The sequence below is a fragment of the Mustela erminea genome, chromosome 13 (assembly GCF_009829155.1).
Source record: "Mustela erminea isolate mMusErm1 chromosome 13, mMusErm1.Pri, whole genome shotgun sequence".
Classification (NCBI taxonomy): Eukaryota; Metazoa; Chordata; class Mammalia; order Carnivora; family Mustelidae; genus Mustela; species Mustela erminea.
Window position 1 is genome coordinate 79,656,936 of NC_045626.1, and position 22,212 is coordinate 79,679,147.

Sequence of the window (22,212 nt, forward strand, 5' to 3'; positions counted from 1 at the left end):
GGAGACGAGCTAAGCCGGTGGGCGACGCGAGCTGAGTGGAGGCGGGGCGTGGAGCGGGTCACGTGGGGGCGGCGCGGGGTGGCTGCCGGGAGCTGGCTGGGCCGGAGGCCGTGGGGCCGGCTCCCGCTGCGAGGAATGGAGCTGCCGGCCGTGTAATGGCCATGCCGCCCGGGCCCCGGGCCTTCCTTGCTCCGCGCCCCGGCCGCCGCGCCCTTCGTCCGCGCGGGCATGGTGAACCTGGCGGCCATGGTGTGGCGCCGGCTCCTCCGGAAGAGGTGGGTGCTCGCCCTGGTCTTCGGGCTCTCGCTCGTCTACTTCCTCAGCAGCACCTTCAAGCAGGTCAGTGGCTGCCCGCCGCCCTCCCGCCTTTGCTCTCTCGGCCGCCTGGCTTCCCGCCGGGGTGGGGGGAGCCGCCTGTGCAGCCGCGCTGTCAGTGTGTTCCAGGGTCCGGGCCGCCGGGTCCGAGGACCGGCTAAGGGACCTGCCCATTTCGTTGGTGCCGGGGCGAGAAGGCGCTGCTAAGGCCAGGGGCACATGTGTGTCCCTAGATTGCATCGGGGGAAACTGAGACTCGGAAGGGGGAGGTGCTAGGTAGCCACGCTGCCAGGCTAGCGCTGGCGTACTTGCCCTGCGTTTACTTTGGGGGCTCAATGGTCCACCCGGGAACCTCAGCAGGACCCATGAGGTACCCTTTCTGGGGTACCTCATGCTGCTGTGTCCTCAGTTGACTCATTCACTCAGAAATTGCCACAGCCACCCCAACCTTCAGAAACTACCACCCTCATCAGTCAGCAGCCATCAACATCAAGGCAAGACGCTCTACCAGCAAAAACATTACGACTCGCTGAAAGCTCAGATGATGTTTAGCATTTTTTAGCAAAAAAGTATTTTTTAATGAAGTTCACGCAAAAGATGTTGGACAGCTTCTACAGTTTTGCTTCATCATTTGCTGTCTCTCAGGCCCAGATGACACCGAGTCCATCTGAAATGTTCATTCCAGCAAATGTGGTTTTGAAATGGTATGAAAACTTTCAAAGACGACTAGCACAGAACCCTCTCTTTTGGAAAACATAATTTGAATAAAATAATTTTTAATGGAAAAAAAAATTCCATCCTTCGTTGGATGGAATTCACTTCTTACGTCCCCATCCCCTTCATTTTTCTTCTGTGTGAGACTTTCTGGGAGAAAAGGCAGGGTGGTTTGGTGGGAAATGCGACCAAAGCATGGACGTTGATGAGTCCGGTTTGAGCGTTTGGGTTTTTAGAAAGGATGACAGCATACCTCGGAGTGTATCAGGAACAGTACTGGTTTATGCTGTTCCTCTGATGTCTGATTGCTGTGAGGGTCTCAGGGGTCAAGTTGTTAAATAAAATATATTAATGAATATAAAATAAACTATGTGACCCTAGTCACAACTAAACACCCTAGTTTAACAGGTTCAGTGGGGGCACTGTGTAAAGGGAACATAGGGAACTGTATCCCACCTCTTAACCTTAGGCAAACAGGGTGAGTGTTGTGAGCCTCTTTGTTGACTGGGATGTGTTGGTGACATTCAAAAACTAAGTGCTTCTGGGACTTGTGTTTTCTGCAACCTCACAGACACCTTGTGGTCACGTGTTTTCCCTTCTCTGTCTGGAGGACCTCTGAGTGTTAGAGTGAGCCAGGACTCAGATCTCTGCATTCTTCCCGACCTGACCCAGGTGATTTCTGGGACCATTGTTTAAATTCTAGCTGTATGCTCTCGATATCCAAATTTGTAACTTTAGCCTAGACCTTTCCAGAAAACTCCCAATTTTACTATCCGGTTGGTTAATTGACGTCTTTTTGAATGTGTCATAGGCTTCTCATTCTTGGCCAAAACAGAACTCTTGATTCTCCACCATCGACACTTCCTCTTCAGTCTTCCCAGGCTCACTAAGTGGCATTACTGTTCACTAGTAGTCCGGCCACAGATACTTCCTTCATTCTCTCACTCCCCATAACCAAAACATTGCCCCTGCCTCCGCAGTGTATCCTGATTTTATTTCTTTCCCCTGATTGTCACTGGTGCCACTGTAGGTCAGGCTACCTTGTCTGGACTACTGTAGTAGCTCGCCATCTAGTCTCTGCCTCCTTTTTTTTTTTTTTTGGATTTATTTTATTTGAGAGAAAGAGGAGGAACAGAGGGAGGGAGAGAATCCGAAGCCGACTCCGTGCTTATCATGGATCCCAAGGGGGCTTCGATTCCATGACCCTGAGATCGTGACCTGAGCAGATATCAAGAGTTCGATGCTCAACCGATTGAGCCACCCTGGTGCCTCAAGATCTCTGTTTCCTTTCTTGTCCAACAGTCTTTTTTCTCTACCCAGCAGTAATAGGAGTGATAATCTGGAAGAAAAAAAAAATCATAGTTCTTCCCTAGGTATAATTCTTTGGCTCTCTGTTGCATTCAGATAAAACTCAGACTCCATTCCAGGATCACTGCTTGGTGAGTCTTTTTTGTCCCTTCAGGCCCGGCTAACCGTTACTGCCTCAGGCCACACTGGGTGACACAGTCTAAATTAAGGTTCATTGACTGTAGACATGTTTTATTTTCTTTGTACTAGGAATCATTAACTGAACATTTCTTGTTCATAAACTTGTTTATCTGTCTTCTCTCTCTTTCCCTTCTAGATGTTCATATTCTTGAGAACAGGAACCTTGTCTGTGTCGTTCATAGAATCTCACCCCCTAGAATACTGCCAGGCACTTAATGGACCCTCAAGTGTGGTTTGAACAGACGAGTGAGTTGTGAGTCTTCTTAACTGGGGTGACTTTTCCTTTCTTCTCCAACTACTCAGATGTTGTCTCCTCTGTGACCTTCCCTACAACCATCTTAAAGGTACTCTTGTGTACCTTGTGTATTTATTTTAAAATTACAGTTTGTCTTTTTTAAAAACCCATGATCCATGACTGTGATTGGGGAGGGATGATTGTGATTCGCCTCAAACTGTTGGCAAATTTCTCTGGGTCAGATCCCTCCCACAGCCTAATAAACAGTAAGAAACCCTTCAGCTGTAACCTTTCTATCCCTGCCCATCAACTCCTGGCAGCCATTCATCAACTTTCTGTCTCTGGGTTTGCTGATTTGGACATTTCATATAAAGGAATCCTACAACACGTACTCTTTTTCTTTCAGTTCAGTTCTTTGTAGCATATAGTAGTACTTCATTTTTTTTTTTTTTAAGATTTTATTCATTTATTTGAGAGCGTGTGTAAGAGAGCACAGGTGGTAGAGAGAGAGAAGCAGGCTACCTATTGAGTGGGGAGGCCAATGCAGGGCTTGATTCCAGGACCCAGAGATCATGACCTGAGCTGAAGGCAGACGCTTAATGACTGAGCCACACAGGTGGCCCGTTGTACTTCATTTTTATGTGTGGATAATATTCCATCGTCTCCATCTGCTGCATTTTGTTTTCCGTTCATCTGTTGGTGGATGGTTGGCTTTTTTTTCTATTATAAATAATGCCTCTATGAACATTAGTGTACAAGGTTTTATTTGGAAGTACGTTTTCATTGCTCTTGGGTATGGTCCTAGGAGTGTAGAAATGATGGGTCACGTGGTAATTCCGAGTTTAACTTTTTGAGGAATTGTCAGACCGTTTTCTAAAGTGGCTGCACCAATGCAGTGAACTTTTGAGGAACTATCCTTGTCAAGTTTTGATGTAGGTACCAAAGAAGACTATCTGTAATTATTTGAAAAAGCCATTGAAATATCCCTTCCATTTCCAACTACACATCTTTGTGAGATAGATTTTTCTTCACATGCTTCAACTCAGACAACGTATTGCTACAGATTAACTGCAGAGGGAGATGGGAGAATCCTGCTGTCTTCCATTCAGCCAGACATTAAAAAGATTTGCAGAAATATAAAAGCATTTTCTCGCCAAATTTATTTTTTTGTTTTGAAGAACTTTTTTTTTTTTTTCACAAAAAAACCCCTGTTAACATACAATAGGTTCATCTTTATTTTTAGTTGAATAGATAATTTAAATATTTTAAGAATTTATTTTTAAATTTCTAGTATGATCCTCATAAACCCACATATGGAGAGTCTCTATATAAGGAAGATAAAGGGTCTTTGGGACCCACAACTCGGAGCCCATTCTGGCTGACGCTGTGCTCGGTGCATTTGAGTTTGCTCGTCTTGCTCCGCTCCGCGCTGCGGTTCTGGTCACCTGCCACTCCTGAGCTGTGCGACTTGAGGCAAGTTTGCTTCACTTTGCCTACCCTCCGTTTCTTCATCTGTGAGACGGAGATATGGTATGGAGTAGCTGGGGCTGGGGGTGTGTGTTGGGATTGAATTGAGAAGATGCTTTGAGAAGTTGTAAAGCTACTGGGCCCCATGCTCTGCTTCAGGGAAACTGAGCTCGTGGAGCAGACGCAGCTGCTGTTTGCCTGGAGAGGAGCTGATTACCCTCTGTTGCTTTGAATTCCTCTTTTCTTTGGTTTTCACGTTAATTAATGCTTTGGGGGATAGTTTAAATTGTAGAGATGGGAGTGCAGGAGAAATTAATGACAATGGTGGGGATGCCATTGGGCTATAGAGGATTGGGTGCCAAGTGACTTGGGCGCATTTACTTAACAAATGTTGAGTGAGCCCCAGCTGCGGTGCGCTCTGCTAGGGTGGTGGAATACAAGGGGTGGGGGCAAAACGGATGAGGTCTCACTCCAAGAGCCTGTATTGTGCCAGGGAGTGAAGGGGGCAGAAATGGCAGGTGGCCAAAATGATTTCAGATTATGATTTACCCTGTGAAGGAAACAAAACAAGCTGTAGCGGTAGAGCATCAAGGTGGGCCTAACCCTGTGGGGCATTCGAGCTGAGACGGAAGAAATCCCCGTCTTGGAGTCAGAGGGTCCTTAGAGGGCCTCTTGTGTCAATAAATGTTCTCGTGTTCAAGTGGAGGGGTTCTTGAAAGTCTCCGGGCTCTTGGCATAACTCCTTGAAAACATATTAACATCTTCAGCTTTCAAGGAACTAAGTGTGTAAATTGAAGTAGACTAGTGTGTAAGTTAGATACTTCTGAAGTGTAGCAAATCGTAAGAGAATTGCTAAACTATTTTTTATTGTTGTTGTTACTGTTCACCAAGGTTTGTATGTTTTTCAGAATGTTTGTCAAGTTACTCCCCAGGATAGAGGAGAACAGTGACCCATGATTTCACCGAGCATGGGACATTTATCTCACTTGACCCTTATGGTAACCCCTGGAAAACAGACTGGGCAGTTATTTAAATCAGGCTAAGTAACATATATTAGTAATAAAAACATTACTGTAGCTCCTTATAATTTATGAAGAAAGGTCTCTCTTTTTTTGTTGTTTTTTTTTTTTGTTTTTGTTCCCATTCTTTGTACCATGTGTGGGCGTCTGTTGTGGCTGATTGTACTGATTTCTCTGCACACTTCTTTATCGACGGTTCGGGGGACACTCTGAGAATAGAGAACCTGACTGCGTTTGTATATCCTTACTGCTTTGTACGGACTTGCTGCCTTTTTGGGAGGAAACACATGCATGTGCGCGCACACACACACAGGCATGAATCTGTGTAAAGATAAAAAGCCTAGAATTGAGACAACCTAACAGAGTAGGTCAGTTTGGAGAGGGTTTAAAACCATGGGAGGAATCCCCTCAGTGGCCCTTCACTACACCATATTGGCGAGACTGGACCCTCAGAAACACGAATGTGTGCTAATTCTTTACATTTGCCACTATGTCTTACACTGTCCCTTGTACAGTCTTGTTTGATTGTACAACTCTTATTACCCAATCCTTTTGGCAGGGTCTTGGATACTTACGTTTGAGAACTTGAAAAAGTGTTCAAGTGCCAGAAAAATTGTCTTCCTGTTGACCGGGAGCATAGTTACGTGGAAGAGCTTGCCGGGATGCACTTGGCTGTGAACTCTTGTTTTCTTTGGGGAGGAATAACAGGACAGTTTCAGAGTGGTGTTAGGAGTACTTTCAACCTTGTGAGATCCATTATACTTTGACCAGCTACTTACTAGTCTTCACGGCTATTAATTTATTTATTTAGGACAGCATTTGGAGCTCAGTTTCATTTGTGCATAGCTTGATTCTATAGTTAACTGATACGGGCCCAGCAGAGCAGAGGAGTATGAACTGATGGTAGTTAAGCAGTGTGCACCTAAGTGATTTGTCCCATATTCCCAAGGCTTCTGTGCGTAGCCCCTCTTCTTGCACCAGCCAAGAAATACAGATCTTGTTTTTGTATAACCCATCCTGTTTCTGCCGGTGCCAGTTCTTGCCTATAAGTGAAACAAAGAGAAGAGCAAAATAGAAATTAAAGGCACCACATGTAACTGTTTTACACTTAGTAAATTAAAGAACATACTCCAGTACTGGTGCAGTGGTGGTGGATTTGTTACATAAATGCTGGTAATACTACAAATGGTGTATATAACTTCCGGACATTATTTGGCACTATATAGCAGAGATATAACTTCCGGGACGTTATTTGGCACTATATAGCAGGGACTATTTCTAGTAATTATTACTATGAGTCATTCAAGAGAATAAACAAACCTCTGTTTTTATTGCAGTGCTGTCTATGATAACAAAAACTTGGGCTGGGTCAAATGTTCTATGGAAAGTGTGTTTACTGAATTATGGCACATCAACATGATAGAGTATTATATGGCCTTGAAAATGCTATGATGAGGATGAGGTGGGTACTTAATGGTTTACCATCCAGTTAGGGTCAAGAATTGCTGAATGGCAAGCATCCTCATTTGTAGTCTAAATGCTGGGGCCGAAGGTTAGAAATTAATGTATAAAAATTGATAAAGCTTTATTTAAGCAATGGGACTGTGGGCAATTTTTGTTTTTAATGTTGGTAGTCATGCTTTTTTTTTTTTTTTAAATAAAATTTCTATTTTGGGAGAATTACAGATTCAAAGAAAAGTTTCAAGGATAGTACAGAGTTCGTGTAGATCCCTCAGTGTCTTGTTAGTGATAATCATGTTTTTATTATTTTAAATTAAAAATGAAAATATTCCAAAAATGACAGAAGATGTAAATAATCCCCTCTATCCCTTCCAGGTTAATAGTCTGTAGCATATGTTCCCATACTTTTATCTCAGTTCTTACAAACCTGTATGTGTATGTTGTTGTTATCATAATGTGTGATATATAATATGCATTTTCTTTTGTAACTTGCTTTTTTCACGTAGTATATTGTGACATCCAATGGTCTACACACAGTGTGGTCTGTGTCTTAAAATCATTCAGGTGGTTTAACAATATCGATCCCAGGTTACATCCACAGAGATTTTTTACTCAGTCTGAAGTTGGGCTCAGAAATCAGAATTTGTTTTAAAAGTCTTGTGTAGGGCGCCTGGGTGGCTCAGTGGGTTAAGCCGCTGCCTTCGGCTCAGGTCATGATCTCAGAGTCCTGGGATCCAGTCCCGCATCGGGCTCTCTGCTCAGCAGAGAGCCTGCTTCCCTCTCTCTCTCTCTGCCTGCCTCTCCATCTACTTGTGATTTCTCTCTGTCAAATAAATAAATAAAATCTTAAAAAAAAAAAAAAAAAAAAAGTCTTGTGTAATTTAATGTGCAAGCCAGCTTTGAGAACTGCTCAAGGTAAATACGTATCCGTCACATCTGGGATTTTTCTAATAGCCATGGCTATACCGGTGTTATTCAGTCATTTCTCTGTTGGGTTTCTGGGTTTTTCCTACAATGTAAACAGTACTGTAGTAAACATCCTGGTGCATCCTTACACATTGGTACTTTCTATAGAAAATGCTCAAAAATGTGTTTATTTTGTCAAAGTAGATGCGGATATGTGTATTTTAAATAGTAGTAGCTCTTCTCAGGCTCCTTTCCTAAAGAAACCCCAGGAACTGTGAAGCTCTGTTTCATTGTTTAGAGTATATATCCTCTGCCATCAGGACTTTCAGGATTAGTCCTTTTTGGTGGTGACACATGACAGGACATTCTTAATGGTAAAAACCACAAAATCTATTAAAAAGGCAGAATGTTTAAAGTATATAAAAAGCTTTTGGGAGGGAGTCTTGTATAATTGTTTTGTTGAAGGATTCAGAAGACAGCTGTCTCATGATTGGTTGTTTTGTACTTAGGCACCTTCCCCCTTTGTTCCTTTAATAGAATAGGAAAAGCAGTATTGAAAACTCGGCTGCAGCTTGTTGGCTAGGAGACAAGGCATAAATGCTTGCCTCTAGAGCAGCATGGCCCTTTGCATGCGTAGGTAAAGGGCTGGCTGGAAGGATGTCTTATGAAGGGTATGTTGTAAGAGTTCCACAATTACTGTCTTTTCATAGGAGAAATTTACAAGTTGGCATGCTTCTTCTTGCCCCTAAAACCAACCTCCCAGTTCAGTGTTACCCTAATGAAGTATTCATAATGGCAAATGAAAGTGACGTTGTGCCCCAAATGAGTCCAGGGATTGTCTAAAATGACAGTTGTGAAATGCCTTTGAAGTTTCTTCTTCTATTTTAAAGGTATATTCAAATTTTACATTTTGTTCAGCAATGTGTTTGTTTTATTATAAAAATATTTTAAATGATATACCATCAGGAAGAAAAAGTTTAAAGCTTTTTCTCTCTCAGGTTTGCAAGAAATTAACGCTTTCGTACACATTTAAACAGGCATGTAATCCAGAGGCCGTTAATGTGAGTACGCCAGTTTTGAAGCATAACCTTAATTTATTACTTTTCCTGCAGGTTTATTTTGTGTTTTATATTATGGCTTTGGCTCAGACTCGACTCGGCTGATTCCAGTCGTGCAGGCTTTCTTACATTTCTGTCCTGTTGTGTAGTTGCTATGAGAAGTTGGTGGGAACGTAAGAGACAGTACTTTAACCTTCCTTTGGTGGTCTCTTTGTAGGAGGAAAGGACAGTGAGAGATCGGAATCTCCTCCAGGTTCAAGACCATGACCAGCCCATTCCATGGAAAGTGCAGTTTCACCTAGGGAACAGCAGTCGGCCCGGCAACCAGTGCCGGAACTCCATTCAAGGGAAGCACCTCATCACGGATGAGCTAGGTAGGGCTGTCTCCTCTCTTCTCTGCAGCCATTGAAGGGCTGTGCTGTGAGTCATTACTGGGGTTTTATACAGTGCCATTCCCAGCATTTCTTCATCTTTATTTCACACTTTACTTGTCATTCAGGTTCCCCTGACTGTCAGAGAAGTTTGATCTGATAATTCTGTCTCCAAAGCTCCTTGTACCTGTACTGCACGGTTTCAGCATTTGTTCATGTGCCGGCCCCTAGGCTGCTTGCTGCTCATCTCTTCCTGGCCCCAGGATGTTCAGATCTTGCCCAGGTTGTCTTCTCATCTTAGTGGTGAACTCTATACGGTAGCCAGTGTTCCTCCTTGGTGACCTAGATAATATCCACACAGTTTTGGCACTTAGGAAGTGTGCTTGTTGACTGACCAGGTGATTTCACATGAATGATAAACACGTTTATTTTTCTCTTTACTATTTATTTACTTATTTTTTAAAGATTTTATTTATTTGAGAGAGAGAGTGCACAGGCAGAGGGAGGGGGAGAGTGAGAAGCAGACTTCCCACTGAGCAGAGAGCTTGATGTGGGGCTTGATCCCAGGATTCTGGGACCATGACCTGAGCCAAAGGGAGACGCTTAACTCACTGAGCCACCCAGGTGCCCTATCTATGTATTTTAGAGAGGGTGCGCACGTAATGAGCTGGGGGTGGGGGGAGGGTGAAAAGAAGACTCCCCACTGAGCATAGAGCGCAACATGGGACTTGATCCCATGACCCTGAGATCATGACCTGAGCCGAAATCAAGGGTTGGATGCTTAACCGACTGAGCCACTCAAGCACCTGAATAATAAACACATTCAAAATGTGTTGTTCTTACAGTGAAAACAGCAGCTCCTCTTTCCAGGAGCTTCCTCTCATCAGAGTTTTGTTGCCTCATTTTAGTCTGTAAGAAAGGGGATTCCTGTGCTGTTGAGGTGGTTGGATTAGTTGATTGTGGTCTCACCAGTTGAAGGCTGGCCCTGTCTTTCTGAAGAGGGACTCCCACTAGTGCACACATGAGCTCTCAATTATGTGCCGGGCACTGGGCTAAAACCTCTCCTTGAGTATCTTGTCTGATTTGTACAATAGTCCTGTAGCATAGACATTGCTCCTGTCACTTTGTAGGTGAAGGCAGGCACCAAGAGGCTAAGAAACTTAGCCTTTTTTTTCCCCCCAGTGACAGATTTTGTTCTTTTTATATTTAAAAACAAAATCAACCTCCCCCCCCAAGTAACCCCCCAAACAAACAAAAAAAATCAGATTAAATAAAATTTACAGTGAATATACCCATACATCTGTATGTGCAATTAAATACTGTCTGTTACTGTGGCACAAACCTCAAACAAACAATATACAAGTGTTCTGGGAGGTGGGGGGACGCCCAAGTTTTAACTCTTTGGGGTTTGGGGAGACAAGATGGGGGAAGTGAGAGAAAGGGGAAATCAATTTTGCTTTTCTTATTCTGTCCATATAAATATATTCATAAAGACCAGAAATGAAAAGGGAGCTTGGGATGGTAAGGAGATTGAATAGGGGAGTGTGGGACCCTCCCAAATCTACCTGACCAAAAAAATATGAAAAAAATTAATTTCATGGTGGGAGAAGAGAATGGGAAGGAGAGGGAAGCATTGTCTGCAGTGGGAAGGGTTCTTTATAAGCCATGATCAAGTTGCTATTATCACACCAGAAGAGTTACACTTTCCCTTAATGTCAACTATCTGAACAGTTTTCAGAGTTGCCCCATAGTTTTGTAGATTGTTTTTTCTTTTTTCATTTGGTGGTTTGCAAATAATCCAGTTGGCTTGTTTGCTGGAGTAAATTTTGCTGTATTTCAGAGTCTCAGCACTCTTGTGAGTGTGGCAGTACTGTAATCGACACAGGGCAGCCTTGAATTAGAATATTCAACTATACACAATGACTGAACAAAATGCAGACATGCTGTCATTAAAATGAAACGAGTGCATTTACTGTTCTTTAAAAAACAAACTTTGCATTCCCAGCGAAAAACAAAAAGAAAAACAAAAAACAGCTTTCCCAAAAAGATCGCAAAAGCATTAGTCCAGATGAGATTATTTGGAATTGAGGAACGGGATCAGAGGAAAAACACCCACCTAAGGTAGAAGAACTGGAAAAATTTGCACAAAAACACGGTGACAAAGGGGTGCTTGGGTGGCTCAATGGGTTAAAGCCTCTGCCTTCGGCTCAGGTCATGATCTCAGGGTCCTGGGGTCAAGCCCCGCATCGGGCTCTCAGCTCAGAAGGGAGCCTGCTTCCCTTACTCTCTCTCACTGCCTGCCTCTGCCTACTTGTGATCTCTGTCTGTCAGATAAATAAATAAAATCTTAAAAAAACAAAAACAAAAACCCACGCGGTGACAAGCCAGCAATGGTGCCAGTGCCAAACTCTGTCTTTAAGATCATATTGAAAAATAATATTGCAAATAGCCTCTTGTTTTGTTTTGTTTTTTAAACAAAGTTTGGCAAAGGAAATTTGCTTCCATAAGATGACACAGCTGTTAGAGGGCAGACCTAGGGCCAGGACTGAACTTGGGAGTTCAGTCCTTTTTTTCTTAGAGACTGTTGTGTTTCTATAACACCCAGTGAGAAAAATGATATCTTATGCCTTGACTTTAATAGTTAATATTAGGTTACAAGTGACAGTCATTTTCTTTTGTTGTAGCTAACACGGGAATAATTTTCCTCTGAGTAATTCAAGTGAGACAAAGACTCAGACTTCTCAAGCAAAAAGTTCCAAAAATCGACTAATAAAAATCCCAGAGCCATAGGTTGTATTGTACCTCCATGACTGTGAGAAGAAGGAAACAATTTCATAAAGAAAACTTTGCAGGAATTTATGCTTTTTAGCAAGCAGATGCTGCCACGAATATTGCCAGGGTAACAGTTAGAATGATGCTTTCCACGTTTAGGAGTTAATTTCCCAGTGAATCGCGACATACTCTGAGGTTGTGATCTTACTGGACTCCTTGTTGGAAATGACATTGGCGTGAGTAGATTTACAAGGTAGAAGGAGAAATCTTGAGCTCCCTTTCACCAGAAATCAGAAGGCCCTGTGGTTTCAAGGCTGAATACTGGCAGTTAACACTGGAAGGACTGGGGGGCAGGGCGCATGTGAAAGGCAGCCAGTGCAGCTGATACCTACAGTTTGGGAGAGAGAAGAGAGCAGAAAGAGAATTTCAACAAGTGGAGTTTAGGACATGTTCTATTTTACTGTCTTCCTGACAGGAGATAAGATTTCATCGTCGTTAGTTTTGGCCAAATTTTGAGAAACATGCTGACTTATTTTGATTTTTTTGGTTTATTTATAATCCCTGTGAAGAAAATGAGTAAGAATAGTTAAAAAGAATCCCAGAAACATATATTACAGCATTTGAGTCGTCCTCCCTTAATTTAGAAGACAAAATGTAGTTAAAACAACACAAAGCACCCAGTTCTTAGGTAACTGGGGTCTGGTTCTTTCCAGGCCTCGGGTTTCCAGGTGTTAAGTGAGGTCCGTCTGAGTCTCTTCCATTGTTATTTTAGTGGTGCCCCCTGGTTTTGCACAGACTTTGTTTTCCAGAGTAGTTTCTGAAAACAGCCTTATACTTCACCAGGTCTCATTCTCTGAGGATTAAGAAGTTGGGGCATTTGGAATGGAATGATGCTGGCAACAGCTGCTCTGCACCTGTGGGCCTGGGTAGAGACCTGTGGGCCCATGCATGCACTTGGGAGTCTCTCCCAAGAGCCATGTGGTGTCCCTCATGCATTTATTTTTACATTTTTCTGTCTCACTCCTAGAGGTTATAGAGAAATGCCTATTTAGCAGCTCTGAGCAGTTAGTTTTTACAAAGAGAGTCCTTTCCTTCAAGTTGAGTATGGGTTTGACTGGGTTGGAGACTGTGTTTACAGATGACGGGATTTATGAGCAGAGGGTATTAGAGAGCTTGCATTCCTGGATTCTGAGGGGTAGTTGAATCTGGGCCTATATACTTACAGACAGCCTAAATCAACTTATGAAGGTTCATTGTGACTACTTTTTCCAAAAATCCTCCAAATCACTAAGTAAATGCAAGCATTTAAAAGAGGTCTGTAAAGGGGTGCCTGGGTGGCTCAGTGGGTTAAGCCGCTGCCTTCGGCTCAGGTCATGATCTCAGGGTCCTGGGATTGAGTCCCGCATCGGGCTCTCTGCTCGGCAGGGAGCCTGCTTCCCTCTCTCTATGTCTCTGCCTGCCTCTCCATCTACTTGTGGTCTCTCTCTGTCAAATAAAAAAATAAAATCTTTAAAAAAAAAAAATGTCTGTAAAGATTGGGGGGTGGGTTGGTGGGTATTTATTTATTTATTTAATTTTCAGCATAACAGTATTCATTATTTTTTCACCACACCCAGTGCTCCATGAATCCGTGCCCTCTATAATACCCACCACCTGGTACCCCAACCTCCCACCTTCCCACCACTTCAAACCCCTCAGATTGTTTTTCAGAGTCCATAGTTTCTCTTGGTTCACCTCCCTGGTTGGTTGGTTTTAGATGGATCTCACTTTCAGGAATGAATGCCTTGTTTTTTTTCTATTTTCTTTCTCTTTCTCTTCTTATTCTTCTTTTATTTTGAGAACAATGCCAGTTTTCTTCAGTTACAAATGAAGGAGTGGCTTGCATTGGTTAGATATGACTTGACATGGTGATTAAATCAGACCTGTGCCAGCAGACCAGGAGGTTATTTTAGGTAGATTAGAACACGAAGCCTGCTCACCGCACAGCAGCCCGTGTTGCCTGTCCACGACGACCTGCAGAGAGCAAGCCCCGATCCCTTGTGTTGGACTCCCGGCCCCTCTGCTGCTTGGCGCGCTCCACACACCACGTGCCGGCTCTGTGTGCTTTTCGTGTGCGCTTTCATTGCTGCTTCGTGGTCCCCCTGGGAGAGGGATGGGAGGCCTGCCGGCTTTCTACTCAGGTGAGTCTCTGACTTCCAGGGTACATTTGTGAAAGGAAGGATTTGCTGGTGAACGGCTGCTGTAACGTCAACGTCCCCGGCACAAAGCAGTACCGCTGTGACGGCTGCTTGCCCCACGGCTGCTGCGGCGCCTACGAGTACTGCGTGTCCTGCTGCCTGCAGCCCAGCAAGGTACGGACGGTAGCCGCCGTCTCCATGCCCTTTCTCTATGCCCTTCCTGGATGCTGAGCATCGGAGTCTCCGCGCGAGAGTCTCTGGAAGGTAGGGCTGAGACGGGAACCGTGTAGATGGCAGAAACTGCTCCTGTGAGGTAGTGCCCATGAGGAAGGGAGTGGTTCCCACTGACTTGGGTGGCTCGTTTGCACGTGTCCCTCATCAGGGCTCACGGAGAGGGGATCAGGCTCGTGCTCATTTGAGCTTGCTGTGTCCCCCTCTCTACCTCCCCTTCCACATCAGCAGTCTCTTAGTTTAGGAGAAATATCCAAGGTTACCTTGTGCTGCTGAGTCTGGAATTTATTACAGGTACTAACTTTTGTTTCCATAGCAACTTCTCCTGGAGCGCTTCCTCAACCGGGCAGCCGTGGCATTCCAGAACCTCTTCATGGCCGTCGAAGATCACTTTGAATTGTGTCTGGCCAAATGCAGGACCTCATCCCAGGTCAGAAGCGGTGATGTGGCTCGCTGGGGGATGGGTGGGAGTCAGTCGAAAATAGGCAGTGGGGGCCTCTCGGTGGGATAATAATGGAGAAGAGATTTGAGCGAGGCCGTGTCGAGCTTTGTTTCGTGGATGGTATTTAGATGATGGTATTGAGAGTGTCAGCATTGGATTTGTACATGCTAGGGAAGTAAAATATTTATATGAAATCAACATCTAATCAGCTTGCGTCTCCCTTACCTGATTGGCATGTCCGCACTTCAAGTGGAAGCTCGTAGTTATTTCTGAGTCTGGGTGGAGCCCTAAAAGTCCAGTTCCTGAGAGCAGTTCTCTTCCCCACGTCTCTGACTGAAATGTGGCTAGGGCTTTCCAGCAACCACTTGTTAAGAGGAAGCAGTCATTTGTTCTGGGATGGAGTTGTAATTTATTTTAGGATTCGAGGGGATGGGGCACGTGGGCATTTAAAAATGCAGGAATAAACCTGTGGGTGGTCAAGCTCTCAGTGCTCACTAGCATGCTGTCCGTGTAAGTGCTCTGTTCTTTGGGCGCTCAGCGCTGGCCCTGGCCCTGCAGGTGTCTGCATGTCTGTGCCTTTGCATCACTGCACCCTTGCCTTGCTGCTTCTGGGCTTGGGCGGTTGTCGGGGCTCTCGGTGTGAGATTGCCAGCCGTGTGGGGTGTACATGCATGCTGCTTCTGGCTTCTGTTTGTGGAGTGTCCAAGACTGGACTGGCTTCGTCTGAGATCGTCATTCTCTGTGACTCTTGTACCCTTTGCCAGGTTTCTGGAGACCGCCTTTTGATTTTATGCCGCCTTGTGTGTCTCTGGTCTGGGATCACTGGGTAAATATTTCAGGGATTATAAGGAGCATTTGAAAACATGAAGAAATTCCTGATGGGCTTGTTTTGCTTTAAGAGCTTTCCACTTGAATGGGCTTTAAAGGAAATGTGGAGGAAGGCTGAACACATGACTCATTTTGAATCAGATTCTCTCTCATTCTGAGAAATGTTAGAGAAGGTGGAATATTTTTTTCCTTAACTGATAAAACCCAGACGCTATTTCCAGTCTTGAGGGAAGACGCTGACCTTTCTCACTTGATCTTTTTATTGTAAAGAGAGAGGTCCCACTTGCCTGTTTATCTTCATTACGGTATCCTCAAAAAGGAGATTTGCTGCATGTCTATAAATTGGATTAATGCTTATGATTTAGATGTTAAGCACTGGTCTTGGGCTAATTAATGAACTCCAGACTAGCTAAAAACTCAAGTTGCCTTTATGAAAACAAATTGTTGAAAAATTAGCTGTCAGGGATGATTGTGTTAAATCCCATTTTCCATTTATTTAACCAACTGAGGCTTGTGTGGTATTGTGGGATTTGGCTTGTGTGCCAGACCTGGAGGTACATAAAACTTCAGGAAAGCGCCCGGAAATGGCATCTCCTTCGTGTCTGCAGGGTTCAGTACCAGGAACTGAATTTCCTTAGAGCACAGAAGTCAGGAGCGAAACATCTGCTGGATCTTAATCTAACGTAACATCGTCTGAGAAAAAAATAGTTGTCTTGAGTTGCCCAGGGTGTAGCTAGGTTGTTTTAAAAACCAGGCAAACAAAACTCACTGTAGGCGTAGGAAGAAACAGGCATGCAGTGATGTTCTGTCCATTTTCACACACTCGTTGGCATTCTGTGTTAAGCATGCGCCTTTGTTTCATAGCAGTGCCTGGACTCTTCTGGTGGCATTTAGAGAATGTCTTGTGCAGGCTCCTGGCAGAGCAGTCCCGCTCCGGCCGCCACTGTCCTGCAAGGGAAGTGTGTGAGACTCTGCTCTCTCTCACTGCGCTCTTATCTTCCCTTCTGCCAACAGAGCGTGCAGCACGAGAACACCTATAGGGACCCCATAGCCAAATACTGCTATGGAGAGAGCCCTCCCGAGCTCTTCCCTGCGTGACGGGCACAGAAGGCAAACCAGGCACCACCGGAGAGCTTGTGGCCTGAAGCCACTCTCCAGCGTTCTCTAGTCCACTTGGAAGAAGAGAGGCATCGCGCCGGAGCCTTGGCTTTGACCATCTCTTGTGTTGTACTCTGTGGCCTTGCTCTCCGCTGGGCTTTACCCCATGGGACGGTTCTGTAAAACAGCTTGGAAACAACAGCGGGTCACGTTCAACAACAAACTGCAGGCGAGCTTGCGGAGCTGTTGGCGCTCTGGGGCACCTCTCCCATGGCAGACTCATCGAACCCTTCCCTGTAAAGTTATTTATTGGATTCCTTCGGAATAGTGGGAAAGTAGTAATGTTTTATATAGGACGATGCCTTGCCTTGATAGTTGAATATATTCAAGGAAATTGTTGTTGTTGTTGTTTTCTTGTATTCTTGAGTTTGATGAGTTAAGTCATCCTTCCCCTGGATAAAATGTTTGGCCTCTTTGAACGTGTGTGTTCTCTCAAGGTAGTTATTTGGGTTTTGTTTCAACAGCACCTTCAGGAGTGGGCCCTGGACACTGTATCCTGACATCTAAATTTGTCACCAGCTCAGAGCCACTCTTCCCCATGCCGGCTTCCCTGCAGGCGCCCTCAGCTTTTCCCGTAGTGGCATTTGAATCTGCTTACATACCTGTGCGCGAGCACTGTTGGAACCAGAAATTCCAGCTCACTGTTCTGCAGGATTTTGTTCTGATGTCCCGCGCCACTGTCGCCGCCATCGCAGGCTGCTCAGCCGTGTGTGGTACGCTGGGAGCTTCGGGAACACCGCCGGCAGCCCTCTCTTCTCTCCTGTCATGGAAAACTGGTGTTAAGGGGATTCCTAGGTGAAGATACATCTAGAAGCTGGCTGTAAGCAGTCATCCTTCACTACTTTCAGCTTCCGGATATGTAACAGGTTCAGACCTTCAGTTTCCTGATGATTTGCAAAGAAGAAAAAAACCCAGGTTTCTGTCAAGGTGCTGTGCGAGAGTTACTGGTGCCTCAGTGGGGCGAGTCTGTGAAGGCCGGGCATGCTGGTTGCTGGTCCGCGTGCTTGAGGCGCCCCTCTGGGTTTCTAGTATGACACTGAATCTTGTGGGCTCGACATCCAGAGTATTTGGTCCCCCTCTCAAGACACCCTGCCCCTCAAATAGTATGGCTCTTTGCTCTCAGGAGACCTGGGCACGTAACTCTTTCCTGGAGCGAGCCTCTCCATAACCCCCGGGATTGGGCAAGGTCTTTTTCCTTTTTTGATTGTTTAAGCTGTTGACCTTGGAGCAGGGCAGTAGTTTTCCAATCCACTTTTGACGTTTTTTTTTCAGTAGGGTTTTTTCTTTGGACCATGTTTGCCTTCCATTATGTTTCTGCAATATGGAGCAGTAATTGCCCTTAACTTTCTCCTGTTAGTTCTACATCTCTTCCCAAAGTGGTGTGTCACTCTAAATAAGCTTTCTCTGAGAGCTGTCTGGCGATTGTTTTTTAATGTTTCCCCCCCCAACATCTATTTAGTTTGCATCGGACTTTTTGGATTCTAGGTACATTCATGGTGCTAAATCAAACTTTGTATGTGAAAGAAATGTGCACGTCTGGATGTTTTACCATCTCATTCTTTTTGGTAATTCAGTCTGGTGTATGTCTGTCTCATGTGGGTTATCACTGTTATCAGCCTCCTCTTGGAACTCATTTAACTTTTGAACAGTGTAACAGAGACTTAATGTGAAAATGGCTTTATATCAAAGACTAACTCCTGCCTCTTCACTTCATGCTTGAATTATTGACGAGCATGTTCTGCATTTTCAGTGCTTTCACAAATAGTATCTACAGTTTAAGCTTACCTTTATTCCCACGTTGTAGATGAGGAAGTAGTGGGAAGTGAAGTTACTTCCCAGAGTCCCCACTGAGATTTAACGACAGAACTAAAGCAAGAACTTCATCTCCAGCTTCAGTTCTGCTGTCCTTTGCCACTGTCTCTCGCCAGCCCCACTGCTGACTCACACGTGATCGTCCGACTGCTCCCCCCTCTCCCTGCCCCATACCAAGGCCATATGGATTTCAGTTGTCCAGGCCAAAAGAGAGGAGAGGTGGCATCAATAGCCAAATTGGGTCGGTAATTCAAAAGTCATTTTCATTTGGCCCTGTAATATGTTTGTGTTTGTGGTTTTTGTTTTGTTTTTGTTGTTGTTCTTTTTTACTTAAGTCTATTTAGAGGCATGTTCACTGTTTCTGGAAACTCACAATGCTGCAGACTATATAATAAAGCCACTGACGGACCTGGACCATCACTCGGCCTCCCCAGCCTTCCAGCCCAGAACCCCTCCCTGCTCTGCACTCTCTGGGTTTCTGGTTTCCTCAACTGAGTTTTTCTAGAATTAGGGACCTTGTGTCATTTTTGCGTGCCCAGAGTTTAGCAGAGTGTGTGATAAATGTTGGGATTTTAAGGAAAAATCAAAGAAGAGACCGAAGGAAAAAGTTAAATACTGAGTGGGACTAAAGGTAAGAGGGTAGTTCAAAAGCATTTCCCCCAATTCTGAATCTTAATTGCCTTGCTTGTGGCTGCAGTGGTAAAGATCTGTCCTAACAGGGAAAGAAACAGCAGAGTATATGCAAGAGGTATTAGGTGGGCACGTACGCGGGAGTGGGGGACATGCCTCCACTGGGCCTGGGACTCAGGGTGGCCCTAGGCCTGGTGATACGGGACTGTCATGGAAGGGCAAGCTTGGCAGCTCTTGAAAAGTGGGGGATAGGATTTTAGAGCAGGGTTTTCAGCTGTCAGTGTGCTCCTGAAAGCCAACTCTGGGCCTCTGGGAAGTGCCTCAGTTGGTGTGTCTGCAAAGGAGCTATGGGGACAGGGAGCACAGTCTGCAAAACTCCCAAGCAAAACTTTCCCATCTTTGAGATTTTCAGATAAATTGTAAACATGCAGAGATGTTGCTTATTTGGTCTTGGTTATTCCTTCGAAGGCAGCAGAGAATTCTGACTCAGAGTGAGTAACTACTTTCGAGCAGCGTGGCTGTGGGCAGTCTTCTCTTCTGAGTGCCGGGCCCTTCATCGGTAACGTGGGATCACATGGGTTGTGAGGCGTCCGCAGGAGTGAAGCCCCGTGCTCAGCACGAGGTCTGGTGTCTGCAGTCCAGTGGGGGACCACTGTCAGGTAGTGACCACACCGGGGCTAGTGGGTCGCTCACCTGGAAGGGTGGCAAATACAAAACTTAGTATTATTTTTATGACTGTTTTTTAAAGAACTCATGCTAAAGGTGAAAAATTCCAGATAATTCAGGAATATGTAAAGATGAAAGTAATAATAACCTAAAGTCCCACAACTCAAAGATCAGGCCTGTATTTTTCTCTTTCCTCATGACTTTCCAGGCAGAAAGGAGAGCACTTTTTCCTCTTGAAAACAATCCTGTAATGGACATCCTTCTGTGTTACATATAGGCATATGATAATTTTAATGACCACATTAAAATGTCAGATTTCATGGGTTACAATACTGTTATTAATCCCCTGCTGAGGACACTTTGCTTTTTTTTTTTTTTTTTTTGCTACTACAAACTGCATTGATGATATGCTTTTACCAAGCATGGTTCTATATTTATCTGGTAACTTTTCACCAGTTTTTGCTCTCACCTGAAGAGTGTGGAAGTGTCTTTTGCCATGCCCCCTGAGAACCTGCCCACCATCTTTTGTTAACTCTGCCGATGGATCTCAGTGTTTTCATTTGTGGTTATTTAATTGCTGCTGAGGTGAATTCTTCCATGTTCTGATTGGCCATTTATCATTCAGATTCTTGGCCAAACTGTCTCTCTTTTTCTTAGCGTCTTTAAAACGTTACTCCAAAGCAAGTAGCCTATATGTGAAGAAACTGACTTTTCCAGTTGACCTAGAGCATCGGAAGGAGGCAATTTTGTCCCCAGGAGACCTTCGGCAATGTCTAGAGACATTTTTGTCACAACTGGAGGAGGGTGGCGCATCTTGTGGGCTGAGGCCAGGGACATTGCTAAACATCCTTTGGTGCACAGGGCAGCCCTCACGACAGGATGACCTGGCTCCAGATCGTCAGCAGGGCCCAGGTGGAGGCCCGAGCCTTGGGTCACATTTCCCCCGTAGGTTTAACAGAGGAGCTACCAGGAGCTGCGAGCTGACTTTATTATTTCCCTACCCTTGCTTTCAGCCACGCAGGAGTGCTGCTGATTCAATTATCCTGCAGTCCCTAGGGACCTGCTGCTTCCTCGCAGGTCTCTCCCAGCCCAGTGCTGCCTCCAGGAATGGCATTATTACTCTGCCACACTGTCCTTAGCGCACTAACGTGATCCCAGAGCAGACGCCCTCCCGGCTGCAGAATGACCTGGAAGTTTACCAACAGCCCCCTCCCCCTCCCCACAATGACAGATTTGCTCTTCTGGTGTCTGCCGCCCCAGCAGCAGCTCTCTGCATGGAGTGAGTCTGGGGGAGAGAGAGATGGGAAATGACTGCTATCAAAAGGTGCCACACTGGTATATAATAGTAATTTTTTAAAAAAGAGAAGCCAGTGGATTATGAGAGTTCCTTCCTATGCGGATGCTTTCCTGACTGTGCCTTGTGTCTTGAATTCCGGACCCTTCTGTGTGGATTTGTCTTGGATAGGGTGTTATCAGGCTGTGGGTACGGCTTTGGGTGCTGCTGTCCCTGGTCTTGGTCAGTCACGCATCTGCCGGCTTCCTCTGCAGTCGGCTTTCACAGACAGAAAGAGGAACCGGGGGCCCAGACAGTGTCCTGGGAGTGGGGACAGCTCCTGTCCCAGTGGGACCTCTTCAGTTATGTTGTACGTACAACTCAATTCGTGTCTGATGATAAGAGCTGAACTGCTGGGTATTCTAAAAATAAGAGGACAGCCTTTAATATTATATTAAACAAAACAGCTGGCTGGTTACAGCCAAAAGACAAAGCAGGGAACTAAATACTTGAGCAGGCGTCCAGTTTTCTTGTTTTTCAGAACTGCTTTACCGGACCCAGAGGGACCAGAACACAGGACTGCTAGAAATGCATTGTTTATTAACGGGCACTTTCAAAGTTGTTGATAGGGTAAATAGTCCCTTGGTCTTTGGACTTCTTTCTTTGTTTTTATTTAAATTCAATTAGCCAACATACAGTTGACATCATTAGTTTGGTGTTCTGTAATTCATCAGTTATGTATAACGCCCAGTGCTCATCACATCACGTACCCTCTTTAATGCCCGTCACGCAGTTACCCCCTCCTCCTACCCACATTCTGACTTCCTTCCTTCATTCGTTTTTTATGAGGGTATAGTAGGCCAGCTCCGGCCAGCTTGCATCCAGGTTGTCACAAAGAAGTGGTGTTGGCTAAATGAGAGAAGGTAGTGTTGACACTCAGAGAAATTCTAGATTTCAGACTCTTGGCCGTACGTCCTTATTGCTAAGGGTGTGCATGTGAGCCTCACAGCAGCAGCAGGAGGCAGCTGAGGAGCCTCCTAATGAACAAGAGCACAGGCATGCGTGGCCTCGAGTAAAGTCCCCTCTTCTGGCTCTGGTCTCCTCGTTTGGCACAGAGGGTGCTTGCTAAGGTCTCTCGCAGATTTGGAAATTGATTTCCATGACCCGCCAGAGATGCCGCCGCGTGTGC

At 45.0% G+C, this 22,212-nt stretch overlaps 1 protein-coding gene across 3 annotated transcripts; it reads left to right on the forward strand.

The window, feature by feature from the left end:
* Positions 1–27: 27 nt before the first annotated feature.
* Positions 28–18,330, forward strand: C13H12orf49 (chromosome 13 C12orf49 homolog). 3 transcript variants are annotated; one of them, XM_032310099.1, is made up of 5 exons: positions 30–275; positions 8,881–9,037; positions 14,006–14,157; positions 14,531–14,644; positions 16,499–18,330. In XM_032310099.1, exons 1-5 carry the CDS (start codon positions 156–158, stop codon positions 16,580–16,582), a joined length of 627 nt encoding a protein of 208 aa, XP_032165990.1. In that variant the 5' UTR covers positions 30–155; the 3' UTR covers positions 16,583–18,330. The 3 variants fall into 3 exon arrangements, with proteins under 3 accessions (XP_032165993.1, XP_032165990.1, XP_032165991.1); XM_032310100.1 differs by having other exon boundaries at positions 33–339; XM_032310102.1 differs by lacking the exon at positions 8,881–9,037 and having other exon boundaries at positions 28–339.
* The last annotated feature ends 3,882 nt before the right edge of the window (positions 18,331–22,212 follow it).

Excerpts from the sequence above, each read along its gene's own strand:
- C13H12orf49 (XM_032310099.1), top strand. The coding sequence starts at position 156 with ATGGCCATGCCGCCCGGGCCCCGGGCCTTCCTTGCTCCGCGCCCCGGC. Across the intron at positions 276-8,880 it reads CGCCGGCTCCTCCGGAAGAG|GAGGAAAGGACAGTGAGAGA; the intron begins GTGGGTGCTCGC and ends GTCTCTTTGTAG. Across the intron at positions 14,645-16,498 it reads AATGCAGGACCTCATCCCAG|AGCGTGCAGCACGAGAACAC; the intron begins GTCAGAAGCGGT and ends TTCTGCCAACAG.